This window comes from Eubalaena glacialis, chromosome 7 (assembly GCF_028564815.1).
Source record: "Eubalaena glacialis isolate mEubGla1 chromosome 7, mEubGla1.1.hap2.+ XY, whole genome shotgun sequence".
In the NCBI taxonomy this organism is placed as follows: Eukaryota; Metazoa; Chordata; class Mammalia; order Artiodactyla; family Balaenidae; genus Eubalaena; species Eubalaena glacialis.
The window spans coordinates 40,205,649-40,223,646 of record NC_083722.1 but is presented as its reverse complement, the minus strand read 5'-3'; the positions used below and the strand labels follow the sequence as shown (position 1 = coordinate 40,223,646).

Below are 17,998 nucleotides of genomic sequence, written 5' to 3'. Positions count from 1 at the left end.
GGCCAAGGTCATAGGCCTGTCTCACATAAGTACGTGGGGGTAGGATCCAAGTTAGCTTGTCAACTGCCTGAAGTATGGTCCCTATTTGGCTCTTGGGCTCCCAGACCAATCTGCAAAAAGGTACCTAATCCGTAATCCACCAGAACCGCTAAAGAAAGATGCATTTCCTCTTCTAAATCTAGTCCCAGCTGGGTCTGAGGACTCCCCAACTCGGCCTTGTCTGTTTCCCCGGTAGGAAGATGCCCATGGTGCTCTGCATTCTTCCTGTGCAATTCCTGCATTCACACCTGTGCGCCGTGCCTGACACACAGTAAGTGCCCACACAATGCCTGCTGGCTGATACACACTAACTTGGCCGGTACATCTTATGTGCTGGGGATAGAGTAGTGCTCAACAGACGCATGGTAGGTACCCTGGGGAGGCCACTGGAAAGAGTTTCACCTTTCTGGCCACTGGAAACCAGGAACAGCAGCAGATCTAATTACAATCCCAGGACTGATTTCACAAACATATAATGAACCGCAGGGTCTCAGTTTTCCCATATGCAAGAAGGAGAGGCATAGAGACCAAAAAGCGCATATCACAGAGCCACTGGGGGGCGAAGCAGGTACACAGGGGCTTCAGGGAGCAATAAACTCACTGACACACATGAAAACAGGGTTTTTTTTGGTGTGTGTTAATTTAATCATACAAATATTCATTTATACAGTAAGGAAAAACCTCCTCATCTTCATCTCCTCCCAGGCACCATAAGGCCCCACCACAAACACCCACCCAGCTTGCTTGCTGCACACCACTGTCCAGGTGGAGGAGGCAGCTACTGCTGCTCCAGCATTCACACGAGGAAACAAAGAAAAGGCGAGGCAGGGTGGGGTGGGGAATCAGCTTGCAGTTCTGGGCCCTGGCAACCCCACCACCCTCTCCCGCTGGGGCTCACATTGAATTTGGGGAGGTGTTTAGTCTTATGCCCACTTCCCACCTTGGCCACCCTTGGGCCACAGCAGCTGTCTTGGTGAGGTTCTCTCCTGGCTGGAAGTGCCTTTGATGGACTTTAGGTAACAGCCAGTCCTTGCTGGGGGAAGAGAAGGCTGTTTCTTGTAGAAAAATGCCCCAAATTCAACTGTCCCCATGGGAAAAAAGAAAAAACGCATGCACGCGTGCACACTCATCCACACACACCTCACTCTGTGCACACAGATTCCTCCCAAGCCTGAGCCCCTCTGCCTCCCCCGCTGGGCTCAGGTCCTTAGGGATGGTGCCTGCCTCACCTTGCGGGTGCCAGACACTGGTGGTCCTGCCCAGAGGCAGCCTGTCATTTGGTAAAGAGTCCAAGAGGAACTGAGACTACTGGGGCTGAGAGGGTAGCCTTTGCCGCCCCCCTAGGCAGTGGAAAAGAGGGGCTCTAAGGACTTGCTCAGAACCTAAACCAGCGAGAAGAGGCAGGATGAATGGTACCAACAGCTTCCAGGTCTTGGGGGAACCATGGACTCCTTCCGCGCCTACTCCATGGCTTGCGCTCGCTCGCTCCGGCCTCTGCAAGGAGCTCACCTCTCCAAAGATGTGTACAGAAATGGTTTGTTCTTGGGAGGGAAGCCAACGTGCTTGGGACAACTACCTTGCCAGGTGAGACTGCCTAAAAGCAAGAGGAGGAGCAGGATCCCTCTGGCAGGGCCAGACCCACTGACGGTGATCTATGAAGCCACTGCTGAATAACGGCAGGCACCCCCTCCTGAGAAAAGGGGAAGGGGTACCTAGTGTGGGGCAGATGAGGAAGCCAGGAGACCAGGGGACGTAAAGCCTCCCGTGATCCTGCAGGGGCAGCTGGAGATGTGATGCTTTGAGGGCTATCAAGTGAGTAGAACGGCTGGGCATGTGTGGGCTCCAGGGTGGTGGTGTCCCAGGAGGTTGGCACCAACAGTGGCAGCAGTCTGGGCCCAACAGGGCCCTCAAACAAAAAGCCATCGTGAGCCCCTGGCTTGGACCTGTGGTGGCCTGGGCACCCCTGCTCTGCTGGGAATGGGGTGCTCTTTGTGTGCATAGAAAGCAGGTGCTCCAGTGTGAGCTCCAGTCCAGCCCCTGACCCAGCTGCACTGCGCCTTCAGCAGGCAGGCTCCACCCTCCCCTGGGGCTTCTCCAGTGGACCAATGGTTACTCCCCCTTTTATTTGGGGGGAGGTGGGGAGGCAAAGGGGGAATTTTGTACAAGCTTTTCTCTCACAATCAAGCTTGAAAAACACAACAGTCTCAGAAGAGGATGAGGAGGAACAAACAACACATGTTTTCGCAACTCAGACACCCAGACAGAGACAGACAGGCAGGCAGACCCTCACCCACACCCAGGCTATATGACTCCTTGCAGCCAATCATCGACCTGGACTCCCTGCTGTCTCACACCCCCGGGGTGGGTGGGGGTGTAGTAACAGGCAGGTGACCCAGCAACCGCACCCTAGATCCATATTCCCGGCTATCAAACAAACCAAGACTCGAGGGAAGGAGGGGGTGAGAAGAGAAGAGGGACTTTGCATATTCTTGTATCTTTGGCAGACAGCTGTTCTGGCCTGGTTTAAGCTTCCCATGGAGATATCCACATCTCAACCTGCTCTGAATCCACAGGATGCTAGTGGGGCCACCTGTCCCAGTGAGCAGCCAGCCAATCAACCTGTGCTCCGGCTGGGCTGTCCCTTGCCCGCCACCTCCCAATAACTAAGCATCCTGCTCAGGGCGGGGGTCCTTTCATTCCCAACAAAGTGTGGTCTCCAAGATCACGCAGTCAGTAAGTGTGGCCCTTCCCCATGGCAAATTCCCCATCTGGGGCTCCATTTTCATACCTTAACAGCTCAGCTCCACTAACAGGCTGCAAAAACACCCCAAAGGACAACTGGAGAGAAACACAGGGAAGGGAGTTGTGTGACAACAGAGAAGCAGGGGACACCTTCACATTCGCCTGCTGCACACTCGCTGATGAGCTGCACCAACACCCGTGTGTGTGTGTGTGCACGCAGCACACACATATACGCAGCACAGAGGCAGCGTTCCCAGAGTGAATGGGGAGCCGCTGTGTACCAAGAATCCAAGAGAGCAGTAAGCGTGATGGCATTTCTTTCCGCCAAGAGAAACAAGGAAGGAAAGCAATTCGAATTGTTACAAGTGTGTGCAGGAGGACACCTCTCAGCCTCACAAACTCCCACGTCACCCGAGATCTGTCTTCAAGGCTTCCTCTGCTGGCCACACAGGGAAGTTTGGTCTTCAGAGAGGTTCTGACGGTAACAAGCCACAGGGTTGACAAATACAAATGTCAAAGGTGTAAATCAACAGAAGATTAAAGAGAAGAGGAAAAGCGTGATAACTCATGGGCTGATGCCATTAAAAACAAATGGGGTTGGAGACTCGTGGAGTCAGGTGGCACGGCAGGTGTCCTCCTATAGCACTGACCCGCAGAGTCCCCAAGCAGGCCATGCCAGTTTTGAACCTGAATTGCTTCCAGAGCAACAAGCATTCTATAAACAGCATGTTATCCCTTATCTAAAAAAAAAAAAAAAAGTGGGGAAAGGGGAAAAAATTAACATGTGCTCAAAACTACAACCTGTCTGTAGGCAAAATAATTTTTGTTTAAAAAGATGGCTTTTTTCCCCCATTTTAAACATTTTTTTCCTTCCCGAGCGACCTAATGACTTGTTAGATTGACGCCTAATAAACAAAACCCAAACTGGCTGCATGGATTTCTTCTTGGTAGCCTCAACACCACTCCTGCGATTCGGCATTCACACACGCACACTGAGTTTTATTCAAAACTAGTCTTTCTGATTCTTCCTCTTCTTCCAGGATGGGGGTCAGAGCCAGGGGTCCGTGCGATGTGGTCTGCAATCCAGAGGAACCCCTTGCCCTCCCCCCCAGAGTCAAGCCTTCTGTCTTTTGTTAATTTTTCTTCTTGCTGACACCCGTTTAAGACTGGCCGAAGGGGTAAGGCCCGTGGAGCCCCTGGAAGAGAGTGAACACAGTCAGTGGTGGCAGACACAGCAGGTACAATGTGACAACCAAACCAAGTAAAAGAATCTACGGTTCCCAGTGAGCCAGAAGGAAGCTCCAAGGCACAAACAAGACTTGAGGGTTGTCCTTGCCATGCAAATCTTCAGGAGGCCACATATCAGCACATTTCAAGTTTTTGCTAAGTGTTCTGCAAACACACCATCCAAGAGAGGGGAGGCTGGTGGAGAGATTCTTTATCTTTCAAATTCTAGATCAACTGGTGCCAACTTTCCTCCACCCAGGTCACAAAGCCTTCCCTCCTTGACAACATCTTAACCTCTCTGCTAAAGATCCTTGGACACCACTTTCTGCACCTTAACCTCAGGTGCAGGCTACTGCTGGCTGATGGCACTTATATCAACAACACACACACTGGAGCAGAAAATGCAACTGTCCACCGGGCACCTAGTACAGACATGGCAGCAGGGGGTTTGTATACACTGTCTTTAGGTGAATTATTACACTCATTTGACTGATGCCCATCTGACTGCAGACATTAGGAGACTTGTTCAAAGTCACATGGGTAGTAAAAGGCAGAGCCAAGATTCAAACCCAGGTCTGATCTTTGCTCTCTTCACATTGCCTCTCCCTTGCCACATGATGATAAGGTTTACTCCAAATTCCCAAAGGCGTTTTCTATGCTGCTTGGCTGGTGGAGAAGGCATCATAGTCTCACTTTTCCCTTATGTTAAGAATGAGACACCAAGATGTGCCAACACCAAAAGCGGCCACACAAACTTGCTGGAGGATGTCTTGTGCCTCCCTCCACCTTCACACCTCTGTGGAGTGTGCTCCTTGAAAAGACCTGGTCAATGCCAAGACCTGGGAGGGCAAAGGTAACTGGTAACCAGCCTCACTAAAGGCCCTACACCCCAAACTGGCCCAGAAGCAGAGGGCCCTTGGACCAAGGGGACCAAATGGGTACGGAGAGCAGGTGGCACAGTCATAATCACGACAAATGACCAGAGGGGTTTCCCGATGCTTGACAACTATGTTAAGTAAGAATCCTGAATCTAGGCACAACTGGGGTGAGGAGGCACAAGAATGACTGAGATGACATTTTCCATTAGCTTGGTAAGATGTGGACAGTCAGAATTTGATTATCTTTTAAGAATGACATGTTTCTTTGAAAAGAAATGTAAGTGTTTGGTTGCAGGGTTGTCAATGATTAGAATCCCTTTCCAGTATGACTTTGTTTGCTGCCATCTCTCTAGCACTTAGCATGGCACCTGTCCCTCAGCAGGCACCCGGTAAGTATTGTTGAATTAATAATTGAAAGAGAACAGGTATTTCTCAGACTACTACCTGGAGTGCCAGACCCTTCGAAGTCACAAGAATATTGGCCCTTCCAAACCAAGTTTTTAAACAGCCGCTTAGGCCTGGGGACACAAGTGTCTGTGTCATGCCATCCATCTGGTCACAGCCTCCCAGGTCCCAGGAGAGGCTGGGCTCCCTGGGAGTGGTCAGCTAGAGATGCACAACCTTCACAGTTTTCACTGCAATGGGCTGCGGGTCACGCAGAAGTGGGAGAAGGAGATCTGGGTTCTGATCCCCGCTTTGCACTAGCACACCAAATGACCATGAATAAAGTCCCTTCCCCTCATAGGATCTCAGATTCCTCCTTAAAACTTCTAGATTTAAGGTTCTAGGAGCTGACATAAAGTACCTAGCTCAGGAGGTTGAAAAACAGTGTTCTAAGAAAAAAATGCCCTTTGGTCATGCTTATTTAGACCAGAGGTCAAAGCTGCCAAAAATAGGGAACATGAGATTAAAGTTCCCAGTTTTTTTCAGTGGAAAGCACTGAAATTGCTCTTGTCTTTTTTTTTCTCCCTCCATAAAAAGCCTCAAGAGACCAGAAATAGGCCTCAAGCTGCTTGGTGGTATCGCTGAAGAGGTGAATATGGGAGACAGGCAGGCCAACACTGAAAGAGCATCAACTACGTGCCGCCGGGTGCTGCTGGAGCACTTGAACATGTTCTCTTTAATTCTCACAAAGATAAACTGAAACAAGTATGCTCTCCAAGCTCAGAGAGGTGAGGTAACCTGATCAAGAGCACAGAGCTGGTAAGCAAATCAGTGGTGGTTAAAATGTCACGTCTGCCAGCCCCGAGTCAACCATGCCTCCAGCAGGCGAGCTGAGACTGTAACCATGTCAGTAGTCACAGACCCACCCACTCAACCAAGTGTGGGCCGGACCAGCTAAGGGCTCTCAGACTCCATTTTGTGGGGCCTGGTTGGAAGGTCACAGGCCCCGGAGATGGAAATTAAAGAAGCTTAAAACAAGCTGCTCTCAGTATTTCCCAACCAACATTCATTCATCCCAACAATCCAAGGAGAGCAACAAAGGCTCAGATTCCCATACGATTTAGAACCAATACAACGCTCAAAAGTCTTTGTGCAGAAAAACACGCACAGAGAAAAGAAAACAGAAGAACAAACAGCATTTGTTTTCTATGAATTTTTTTCCCCTTCACCCTAAATTTAACTGCTTTCCAGACCAAAGCTCCACACACTTCACATAGGCCTTTATAAAGCAAGCACTAGCCTTGTGACTTGTCTGGAATGCTTGGAGAAGGGAGTTCATGACTTTGCCAAGGAGCTGTCGTGCATTCCCATTGTACAGATAAATGGACCCCATGCAATTGGCAGAGAGAGCAATATAGACATGGGCATTTTCAGATTTCCACCTGAACGCCCTGGCCCTTAGACCATTCAGTGTAGTATTTAACTAGCTTAGATTAAGAATTAATATTGATCCTCTATTTACTGACTGAGGTGCTGTGCCTTTTGGAAAGAAAAATGCTATCTAATTCCCTTTCATCCAGAGAATGGCATATTGGAGTTGTTGATGTTTAATTGGCACAGAAACATGGCTTGAGGAACAAGCTCTATTTTCCTTCCCCCCCCCAAATAAATTACTATCACTTCAAGGAAGAGAGAGGGAGCCAATTCTATCTCGGAATTACTTTATCATCTAGACTCCCCACACGCAGGATTACAGGTGTCACAAGTGGATCACAGAACACAGGCAATGCAACACCAGTTATAGAGGAAAAGCCTGGCGGAGATTCCAAGAACAGCTTGCCCAGGGCGTCCGATGGCAGGAGGCCAAGCAGGAAGTGCCTTTCCTAAGAGTGGGATGAAGGTATATTTGAAACGAGATGCCCATCCACATTTCAGATTCCACTGGAGTTCCAAGACCCCGTGTAACAGGTTCTGGTGGTTAACGTCTCCAACCCCAGCCCCAAAGTAGGGTTTGGCAATACAGATAGTGTTCACTCTCTTCTGGGGCCTAACAACTCTTCAACTTTTACCCACAGGAAAAGCAAATGCTAAACATTTTCATTAACCTGGCACCCCTGATATCTCTCCTATAACAGGTGTGCCACTAATAAGGAAAACAGATCAAGGGATGGATGCATCAGATGGTACCACACACAGCCCTGAATTAAACTCCGACAAGCAGAAATGGAGGCCATCGCAGCACGATTACAAAACTCAGTTAGTTTGATGCAGAAGACCACCCTCTTCTCTATGAGGATTCACCTCTCACCACATAGGGACTAGCAGCAAGGCCGGATTTATGCATATTAACAGAGGGTGTAAATGACCAAGCCAAGAAAAGAACTCCTCTATCTGACTCCAGGTCTAAAGAGCAGCTCCCCAGGGCCAACTTGCACAGAAATGGCTTTTCAAAGGCTACATTTCTTGGGAGTGGCCCCACATCTGCTAGGGGACATGAAAGTGTTCCTGGCGAAGGAGAGACAGCCTTTAGGTCCACAGGCGTTGAGGTGTTGCCTGTTTGCCTCAGTCTTCCCTAAGCTTTCACTGAACAGCTGTCATGGCTGTGAGCCCTGGGACCTAAATTCTACTTGGCTACAGGGCAGGCGAGCCCTCTTAAAGCATGGGAGCTCCATACCTGCCAGCTAAGACAGAGGGGCCTCCCTACTCGTGGGTGTCTGGGAAGAGACCTTGGCCTCAAGCCAGCTGAATGATTACGGTAGTTGGGCCAGGTCCTGAGCTGCACTTCCACAATGGAATAACTACTGTGAGTCATAATTTGGCTAATTTTCTAAAATATTTTTAAAAGAGAACACTTATAGACATAAAAGACAAGCTAGCTCAGTTTCACTTATCACAATCTCCTGAAAGGACAATTTAAGATCCAGTACTTGCAGGCCTGTCCTCAAAGCAAAACTAAAAATAAAATCTATCTCTTTGATTTGTTTTTCACAATAGTTTATAGTTGCCCCTGTGGAATAGCAGAGTCACTCCCAGCCGGTGACTTGGTTATCACTGATCTTATGTGAGTGGGTACCTACAATAACTTAAAAGTTCTTCCTAAAATTGTACAGAAATCAAAATAACTTTTCCAAAAAGGAGTACTAAAAAAACAGGAAACTATTTTGTTTCAGATAGAATGTATTTTTTTTAAAGAACTTACCCCCCAAAAAATTATTTATTTATTTAGGCCGTGCTGGGTCTTAGTTGCAGCACGCAGGATCTTCATTGCAGCATGTTTAGTTACAGCGTGAGGGATCTTTAGTTGAAGCATGAGGATTTCTTAGTTTTGGCATGCAAACTCTTTAGTTGTGGCATGCATGTGGGATCTAGTTCCCTGACCAGGGATTGAACCCGGGCTCCCTGCATTGGGAGCGTGGAGTCTTACTGGACCACCAGGGAAGTCCCTCAGCTAGAATATTTTTAGACATTTACTCATCAATGCTCAGCAGTAGGGAGTACAGTGCTATCAGAAGAGAAAGCTGCCCTTTTACAACAGTGGAACCTGTTTCTTCTTTTCTTTTCTTTTTTTGGCTGTACCACACACTTGGCACGTGCCTAGTTCCCCGACCAGGGATCGAACCCGCACCCCCTGCATTGGAAGTGCGGAGTCTTAACCACTGAACTGTCAGGAAAGTCCAGTGGAACCTGTTTCTGCCAGTTATTTGTACCTTGCACATAGTAAGACACAAGTGTCAGTAAAGTGAATGAATGAACTGTGAAATACTCTGCACTGCTGAGCCATCTCTGTTTAACCTTCCAGGAGAAAAAAAAAAAGGAAGGCTAAAATTCCTAATGAAACAACAACGTCTTACGAGGGCTTTTGAGGGTACTCTTTCTATATGAAAGCCTGTTTAGATAAAGCACCACAACACGAAAACTTTCACATACCTGTCTTATTTTGCTTTTACTTGTGATTTGATTTAAATAAATAAAAAGGTTCACACTGGTTAATAAAAAGAGAGGAGTGTTTGCTGCATGACTGTGAAATAACATGCTCTCGAGGTGTATACTGATGGCAGCATCAGGTAACACCACCAGGGCCCTCCTCCTCCTTTCTCATTTCCTGGGCCAGTCCCAGTCGGCGCTTCACCCACCTACCGCTCCTTTTGTATCATTTATGTACACTGAATGCAAACACAGAAGAATACAGGGTTTAGTATTAAGTTCTGTCCTGATCCTGTACTGCAAACTTGGTGTGGTGAGGCCCTGCTCATGGGGCTGGCTTGGCTGGCAAGGGCCAGAGACTGACCAAGCCCTGATCGAACCCATTCATCTCTCATTAATTAGAAATCAAGTCTGTACTGGAGTAATGGGCAGGGCAATGAGGACTCTTCTCTCAGGAGCACTCAAAGCAGCGCCCTTCCCTCGATGGATGCTGACCGCACAAGGAGGCTTGCTGGTGGAATATCAGGGCCAGATCATCATGACGGGAACTTCTGCAGATGCTTTAACACTGGTGTTCAAGCCACTTTCATGTGACAGTCCTCAAAATTTCAAAGATGCAGTGGCTGAAGACAAGTATGAGAACAAGCCAAAGAAAAGAAAATAAACGTACTTTTATGCATGAAGGCTGTTCACTGGGCAGGCTCAGTTCACAGCCTTCTGATTGTGCCAAAGTTGTGCTTAAAAGCTTAACTCAGTTATAAGCGTGGTGAACTGTTGTTTTAAAAGCCCTGTAAAAGCACTTTTTATACTTACCTCTGTAACACAGTTTTTCTGTTGCTCTTAACTAACCTCTACAGTCCTGCTGGGGACCTTCGCATCTATCCATCCATCCTCCCTCTAACCACCCATCCAATCCTTTGCCATGCATCCATCCTCTGTTCTTCCTCCCTCCATCATCCACCTTTCCATCCTCCCTCCTCCTTCCATTCTTCCTCTGTCATTCATCCTCCCATCCCCCCAAGCTCCCCATGGCCAAAGGCAACTCCCAGAGCCTTCACCTACCCCCTGACAAATCAAGAAAATCACCAGGAAGAATAAAACCCAAACATAATTGTGAATGAAAACATATTATTTAAAGTCCTACAAGAAGATGAAGGATGTTGGTTGAGTTTGACTTCCCTTTCATTAAAGACTTCAGAAAAGGCTATTCGCTATTTGAAATTCTAGTCCCCAAGATCTCATGTAATAGCAAGTGTGCTAGAATCCAGGTGAGATGCAGGCTCTCTCATGGCCATCTCCTAGGGTAGAGGAGATTCATAGAAAGGAAGAAAGAAGTGATAAGAGTCTCACTGGGGAGAACACCTAAAAGGAGAGAAAACTTATCCAAGTTCCCAGCCATGTGGCCATTGGTGCTGTACTATGGGAGTCCTGAGGCACAGGGTGAGGCTGCTGGTCCCACTTCCTCTCAGAATTTCCATTTAAGCTCCTGTACACTTTCCTTACATGCCACTGTCTCCTCCACCTCTCTTACAATTAATTCACAGCATCACCTCCCCCCACCCCCACCCCAGCCAATGGCTGGCTGATTGAGGGAGAATAAATTGTTTTCCTTCAGCCATATTTGGTTTCATCTTGCCACCCCCCCTGCTCAAAAGCATTGTTAGCACTCTGATTCCTCTCACATTAAAGGTGAACTCTTGTTTGCTTGGTTTTCAAAGGTCTTCCTCCAAAATTCACCCCACCCTCTTTAAGCACACCTCACTCACCACAATCAGGCTGGCCAGTGTCCCCTGAACACACCCTGCCTGTGAATGCCTCTGGGTCTTCCTTCCTGCATGTGACTCCTTTTCCCTCCAATTCGGTTTGAATCTATCATTTCTTTTTTTTTTCTTGGCCACACTGCACGTCATGTGGGATTTTAGTTCCCCGACGAGGGATCGAACCTGTGCCCCCTGCAGTGGAAGTGCAGAGTTCTAATCACAGGACAACCAGGGAAGTCCCAGTTTGAATCTATCATTCACCAAGGTATCATTTTCCTGGCTACTCCAAACCTCATTGTTTTCTCCTTCCTCCAAACTCAAGAGCACTTAAAACTCAACTGGAACTCAATATACTCCATCTTTACTGGTCTCATTCTTTCCTATGAGCTAGTCACATCTATGTAATCAGACAGTAAATTCTTTGAAGATAAGGAAGGACTAGCACAGGCTGAGGAACCTAGGAGGCCTCCCTTATTGACTAAATAATATCAAAGCTCTCTCTGTTAAAGTAGTTTCGATGAACGTCCACAGCTTTGAAAAGGGTCTCGCTTTCAGTCGAGCTCTAAGGAAGCCCATACTTTCCCCCAAAGTACAGCAGCCTTTAATCTTACATTGTGCACCTGGTCCTGCTGGAATACAATCAGAGCAGACTTAGTTAAGAACAAGTCACTGAAACCTGAGCCTCTACACCAGACACAAATCCTCACACTTTTTTTTTTACTAGTCATCAATTTTACACACATCAGTGTATACGTGTCAATCCCAATCACCCAATTCATCACACCCCCACCCGCACCCCCCCCCCCAACCGCTTTCCCCTCTTGGTGTCTATACGTTTGTTCTCTACATCTGTGTCTCAATTTCTGCCCTGCAAACTGGTTCATCTGTACCATTTTTCTAGGTTCCACATGTATGCGTTAATATACGATATTTGTTTTTCTCTTTCTGACTTACTTCACTCTGTATGACAGTCTCTACATCCATCCACGTCTCAACAAATGACCCAATTTCATTCCTTTTTATGGCTGAGAAATATTCCATTGTATATATGTGCCACATCTTCTTTATCCACTCGTCTGTCGATGGGCATTTAGGTTGCTTCCATAACCTGGCTATTGTAAATAGTGCTGCAATGAACACTGGGGTGCATGTGTCTTTTTAAATTGTGGATTTCTCTGGGTATATGCCCAGTAGTGGGATTGCTGGATCATATGGTCATTCTATTTTTAGTTTTTTAAGGAACCTCCAAACTGTGCTCCATAGTGGCTGTATCAGTTTACATTCTCACCAACAGGGAAAGAGGGTTCCCTTTTCTCCACACCCTCTCCAGCATTTGTTGTTCGTAGATTTTCTGATGAAGCCCATTCTAACTGGTATGAGGTGATACCTCATTGTAGTTTTGATGTGCATTTCTCTAATAATTAGTGATGTTGAGCAGCTTTTCATGTGCTTCTTGGCCATCTGTATGTCTTCTTTGGAGAAATGTCTATTTAGGTCTTCTGCCCATTTTTGGATTGGGTTGTTTGTTTTTTTAATATCGAGCTGCATAAGCTGTTTATATATTTTGGAGATTAATCCTTTGTCCGTTGATTCGTTTGCAAATATTTTCTCCCATTCTGAGGGTTGTCTTTTCATCTTGTTTATGGTTTCCTTTGCTGTGCAAAAGCTTTTAAGTTTCATTAGGTCCCATTTGTTCATTTTTGTTTTTATTTCCATTACTCTAGGAGGTGGATCAAAAAAGATCTTGCTGTGATTGATGTCAAAGAGTGTTCTTCCTATGTTTTCCTCTAAGGGCTTTATAGTGTCTGGTCTTACATTTAGGTCTCTAATCCATTTTGAGTTTATTTTTGTGTATGGTGCTACGGAATGTTCAATTTCATTCTTTTACATGTAGCTGTCCAGTTTTTCCAGCACCACTTATTGAAGAGACTGTCTTTTCTGCATTGTATATCCTTGCCTCCTTTGTCATAGATTAGTTGACCATAGGTGCGTGGGTTTATTTCTGGGCTTTCTATCCGGTTCCATTGATCTATATTTCTGTTTTTGTGCTGGTACTATAGTCTTGATTACTGTAGCTTTGTAGTATAGTCTGAAGTCAGGGAGTCTGATTCCTCCAGCTCCGTTTTTTTCCCTCAGGACTGCTTTGGCTATTCAGGGTCTTTTATGTCTCCATACATATTTTAAGATTTTTTGTTCTAGTTCTGCAAAAAATGCCATTGGTAATTTGATAGGGATTGCATTGAATCTGTAGATTGCTTTGGGCAGTACAGTCATTTTCACAATATTGATCCTTCCAATTCAAGAATATGGTATACCTCTCCATCTGTTTGTATTATCTTTAATTTCTTTCATCAGTGTCTTATAGTTTTCTGCATACAGGTCTTTTGTCTCCCTAGGTAGGGTTATTCCTAGGTATTTTATTCTTTTTATTGCAATGGTAAATGGAAGTGCTTCTTTAATTTCTCTTTCAGATTTTTCATCATTAGTGTATAGGAATGCAAGAGATTTCTGTGCATTAATTTTGTATCCTGCAACTTTACCAAATTCATTGATTAGCTCTAGTAGTTTTCTGGTGGCATATTTAGGATTCTCTATATGTAGTATCATGTCATCTGCAAACAGTGACAATTTTACTTCTTCTTTTCCAATTTGTATTCATTTCTTTTTCTTCTCTGATTGCTGAGGCTAGGACTTCCAAAAGTATGTTGAATAATAGCAGTAAGAGTGGACATCCTTGTCTTGTTCCTGATCTTAGAGGAAATGCTTTCAGTTTTTCACCATTGGGAATGATGTTTGCTGTGGGTTTGTCATATATGGCCTTTATTATGTTGAGGTAGGTTCCCTCTATGCCCATTTTCTGGAGAGTTTTTATCATAAATGGGTGTTGAATTTTGTCCAAAGCTTTTTCTGCATCTATTGAGATGATCATATGGTTTTTATTCTTCAATTTGTTAATATGGTGTATCACATTGATTGATTTGAGTATATTGAAGAATCCTTGCATCCCTGGGATAAATCTCACTTGATCATGGTGTATGAGCCTTTCAATGTGCTGTTGGATTCTGTTTGCTAGTATTTTGTTGAGGATTTTTGCATCTATATTCATCAGTGATATTGGTCTGTAATTTTCTTTTTTTGTAGTATCTTTGTCTGCTTTTGGTATCAGGGTGATGGTGGCCTCATAGAATGAGTTTGGGAGTGTTCCTTCCTCTGCAATGTTTTGGAAGCATTTGAGAAGGTTGGGTGTTAGCGCTCCTCTAAATGTTTGATAGAGTTCACCTGTGAAGCCATCTGGTCCTGGAGTTTTGTTTGTTGGAAGATTTTTAATCACAGTTTCAGTTTCATTACTTGTGACTGGTCTGTTCATATTTTCTATTTCTTCCTGGTTCAGTCTTGGAAGATTATACCTTTCTAAGAATTTGTCCATTTCTTCCAGGTTGTCCATTTTATTGGCATAGAGTTGCTTGTAGTAGTCTCTTAGGATGCTTTGTATTTCTGCGGTGTCTGTTGTAACTTCTCCTTTTTCATTTCTAATTTTATTGATTTGAGTCCTCTCCCTCTTTTTTTTTTTTAAAATATATCATATTCTTTTTTAAAAATTTATTTATTTATTTATTTTTGGCTGTGTTGGGTCTTCGTTTCTGTGAGGGCTTTCTCTAGTTGCGGGAAGCGGGGGCCACTCTTCATCGCGGTGCGCGGGCCTCTCACTATCGTGGCCTCTCTTGTTGCGGAGCACAGGCTCCAGACACGCAGGCTCAGTAGTTGCGGCTCACGGGCCCAGTTGCTCCGCGGCATGTGGGATCTTCCCAGACCAGGGCTCGAACCCGTGTCCCCTGCATTAGCAGGCAGATTCTCAACCCCTGCGCCACCAGGGAAGCCCTCCCTCTTTTTCTTGATGAGTCTGGCTAATGGTTTATCAATTTTGTTTATCTTCTCAAAGAACCAGCTTTTAGTTTTATTGATCTTTGCTATTGTTTTCTTTGTTTCTATTTCAGTTATTTCTGCTCTGATCTTTATGATTTCTTTCCTTCTGCTAACTTTAGGTTTTGTTTGTTCTTCTTTCTCTAGTTTCTTTAGGTGTAAGGTTAGATTATTTATTTGAGATTTTTCTTGTTTCTTGAGGTAGGCTTGTATAGCTATAAACTTTCCTTTTAGAACTGCTTTTGCTGCATCACGTAGGTTTTGGATCGTCGTGTTTTCATTGTCATTTGTCTCTAGGTATTTTTTGATTTCCTCTTTGATTTCTTCAGTGATCTCTTGGTTATTTAGTAATGTAGTGTTTAGCCTCCATGTGTTTGTGTTTTTTACGTTTTTTTCCCCTGTAATTCATTTCTAATCTCATAGCGTTGTGGTCAGAAAAGATGCTTGATATGATTTCAATTTTCTTAAATTTACTGAGGCTTGATTTGTGACCCACGATGTGATCTATCCTGGGGCATGTTCCGTGCGCACTTCAGAAGAAAGTGTAATCTGCTGTTTTTGCATGGAATGTCCTATCAATATCAATTAAATGTATCTGGTCTATTGTGTCATTTAAAGCTTGTTTCCTTATTTATTTTCATTTTGGATGATCTGTCCATTGGTGTGAGTGAGGTGTTAAAGTCCCCCACTATTATTGAGTTACTGTTGATTTCCTCTTTTACAGTTAGCAGTTGCCTTATGTATTGAGGTGCTCCTATGTTGGGTGCATATATATTTATAATTGTTATATCTTCTTCTTGGATTGATCCCTTGATCATTATGTAGTGTCCTTCCTTGTCTCTTGTAACATTCTTTATTTTAAAGTCTATTTTACCTGATATGAGTATTGCTACTCCAGCTGTCTTTTGATTTCCATTTGCATGGAATATCTTTTTCCATCCCCTCACTTTCAGTCTGTATGTGTCCCTAGGTCTGAAGTGGGTCTCTTGTAGACAGCATATATATGGGTCTTGTTTTTGTATCCATTCAGCAAGCCTGTGTCTTTTGGTTGGAGCATTTAATCCATTCACGTTTAAGATATGTATGTTCCTATGACCATTTTCTTAATTGTTTTGGGTTTGTTTTTGTAGGTCCTTTTCTTCTCTTGTGTTTCCCACTTAGAGAAGTTCCTTTAGCATTTGTTGTAGAGCTGAATTCTCTTAGCTTTTGCATCTCTGTAAAGCTTTTGATTTCTCCATCGAATCTGAATGAGATCCTTGCCGGGTAGAGCAATCTTAGCTGTACGTTCTTCCTTTTCATCACTTTAAGTATATCATGCTAGTGCCTTCTGACTTGTAGAGTTTCTGCTGAGAAATCAGCTGTTAACCTTATGGGAGTTCCCTTGTATTTTATTTGTCGTTTTTCCCTTGCTGCTTTCAATAATTTTTCTTTGTCTTTAATTTTTGCCAATTTGATTACTATGTGTCTCGGCGTGTTTCTCCTTGGGTTTATCCTGTATGGGACTGGCTGCGCTTCCTGGACTTGGGTGGCTACTTCCTTTCCCATGTTAGGGAAGTTTTCAACTATAATCTCTTCAAATATTTTCTTGCGTTCTTTCTCTCTCTCTTCTCCTCTGGGACCCCTATAGTGCGAATGTTGTTGTGTTTAATGTTGTCTCAGAGGTTTCTTAGGCTGTCTTCATTTCTTTTCATTCTTTTTTCTTTATTCTGTTCTGCAGCAGTGAATTCCACCATTCTGTCTTCCAGGTCACTTATCCGTTCTTCTGCCTCAGTTATTCTGCTATTGATTCCTTCTAGTGTAGTTTTCATTTCAGTTATTGTATTGTTTATCTCTGTTTGTTCTTTAATTCTTCTAGGTCTTTGTTAAACATTTCTTGCATCTTCTCGATCTTTGCCTCCATTCTTTTTCCGCGGTCCTGGATCATCTTCACTATCATTATTCTGAATTCTTTTTCTGGAAGGTTGCCTATCTCCACGTCATTTAGTTGTTTTTCTGGGGTTTTATCTTGTTCCTCCATCTGGTACATAGCCCTCTGCCTTTTCATCTTGTCTATCTTCCTGTGAATGTGGTTTTTGTTCCACAGGCTGCAGGACTGTAGTTCTTTTTGCTTCTGCTGTCTGCCCTCTGGTGGATAAGGCTATCTAACTTCATACTTTTGAATTATACTTATCTGCTTGAATTTCACCAGTCCCACTTTGAGAATTTTCATCAGAAATTAAAATGCTAAATTCAGAGTACAGGGAAAAGAATACGTCCTTACAACTGAAGTAAAATATGCTATCTTGGGAACACTAGCTCCGTTTCAGCTACAAGACTGCCCAGCATCAGCTCAGCCTAAAACAATGCTCAGAGTCCCAAAGCAAAGAAGACGGAGCTCAACGTTCCACTTTGAAGCTGTTGAGGTACAAAAGAGAAAGTTCTTGGAGATACTTTTTATTCTCAGTGAGATAGTAATGTTACAAACAACAAAAGACATTTTCTAAGGCTCACAGTGTTTGCTTAATTTATTTTTAAAATGCACACATGACCCATGCCAATGCAAACACCAACAAGGCTGGGAGGACTTTGCTGGCTCCTCAGGGTTTTCAAAAGAGAGACATCTTAATATCATTAAACCAGTCTCCTGGCAAACCCCTTCTGTACAGAATGTGCTAATCTGCCAGCGAACAGGGGCAGGTTCCTCAGTTGCTGGCCACTGCTTCCTCCTTGGTCACAAATTCTTTTGTAGCTCCTGAAGATGAACAAGAAGGTCTCTACAACCTGACACTAAGTGTATAAACTACCTTCAGAGAACAGCAAACAAACTTTGCTTCTGCCAGCAAACCTCAGCATAGTGTGGTGTAGAAGAACACTAGACTCCAACTGGGTTCCCTGGGTTCCAGCCCATGGCCCACCCCCAATTTGCTGTGTGAATGTGAGCAAGTCACTTAAAACTTCCTTATTGTTTTGTCAAATGAAGAGTATAACTAACTACAAAAGTCACAAGAGTGTCATGAATTAAGAATAAGAATAAATGCAGTAGAGGTGTTTTGAGTAACAGCAGTTTTACATGTTAGACAGAGAGCATTAAGCTCAGTCCTTGGACCTCTTCTCCATCTATACCAGCAGTTTCCAAGTAGGGAA

At 44.6% G+C, this 17,998-nt stretch overlaps 1 protein-coding gene across 2 annotated transcripts in view; it reads right to left on the bottom strand.

The window, feature by feature from the left end:
* Positions 1-649: 649 nt before the first annotated feature.
* Positions 650-17,998, bottom strand: part of ILRUN (inflammation and lipid regulator with UBA-like and NBR1-like domains) — a 114,641-nt gene continuing 97,292 nt past the window's right edge. For both annotated transcript variants that reach the window (XM_061196365.1, XM_061196366.1), the window contains exon 5: positions 650-3,977. In XM_061196365.1, the coding sequence (XP_061052348.1) occupies positions 3,942-3,977 (36 nt within the window). In that variant the 3' untranslated portion in view covers positions 650-3,941. The remainder of the gene's footprint in view (positions 3,978-17,998) is intronic.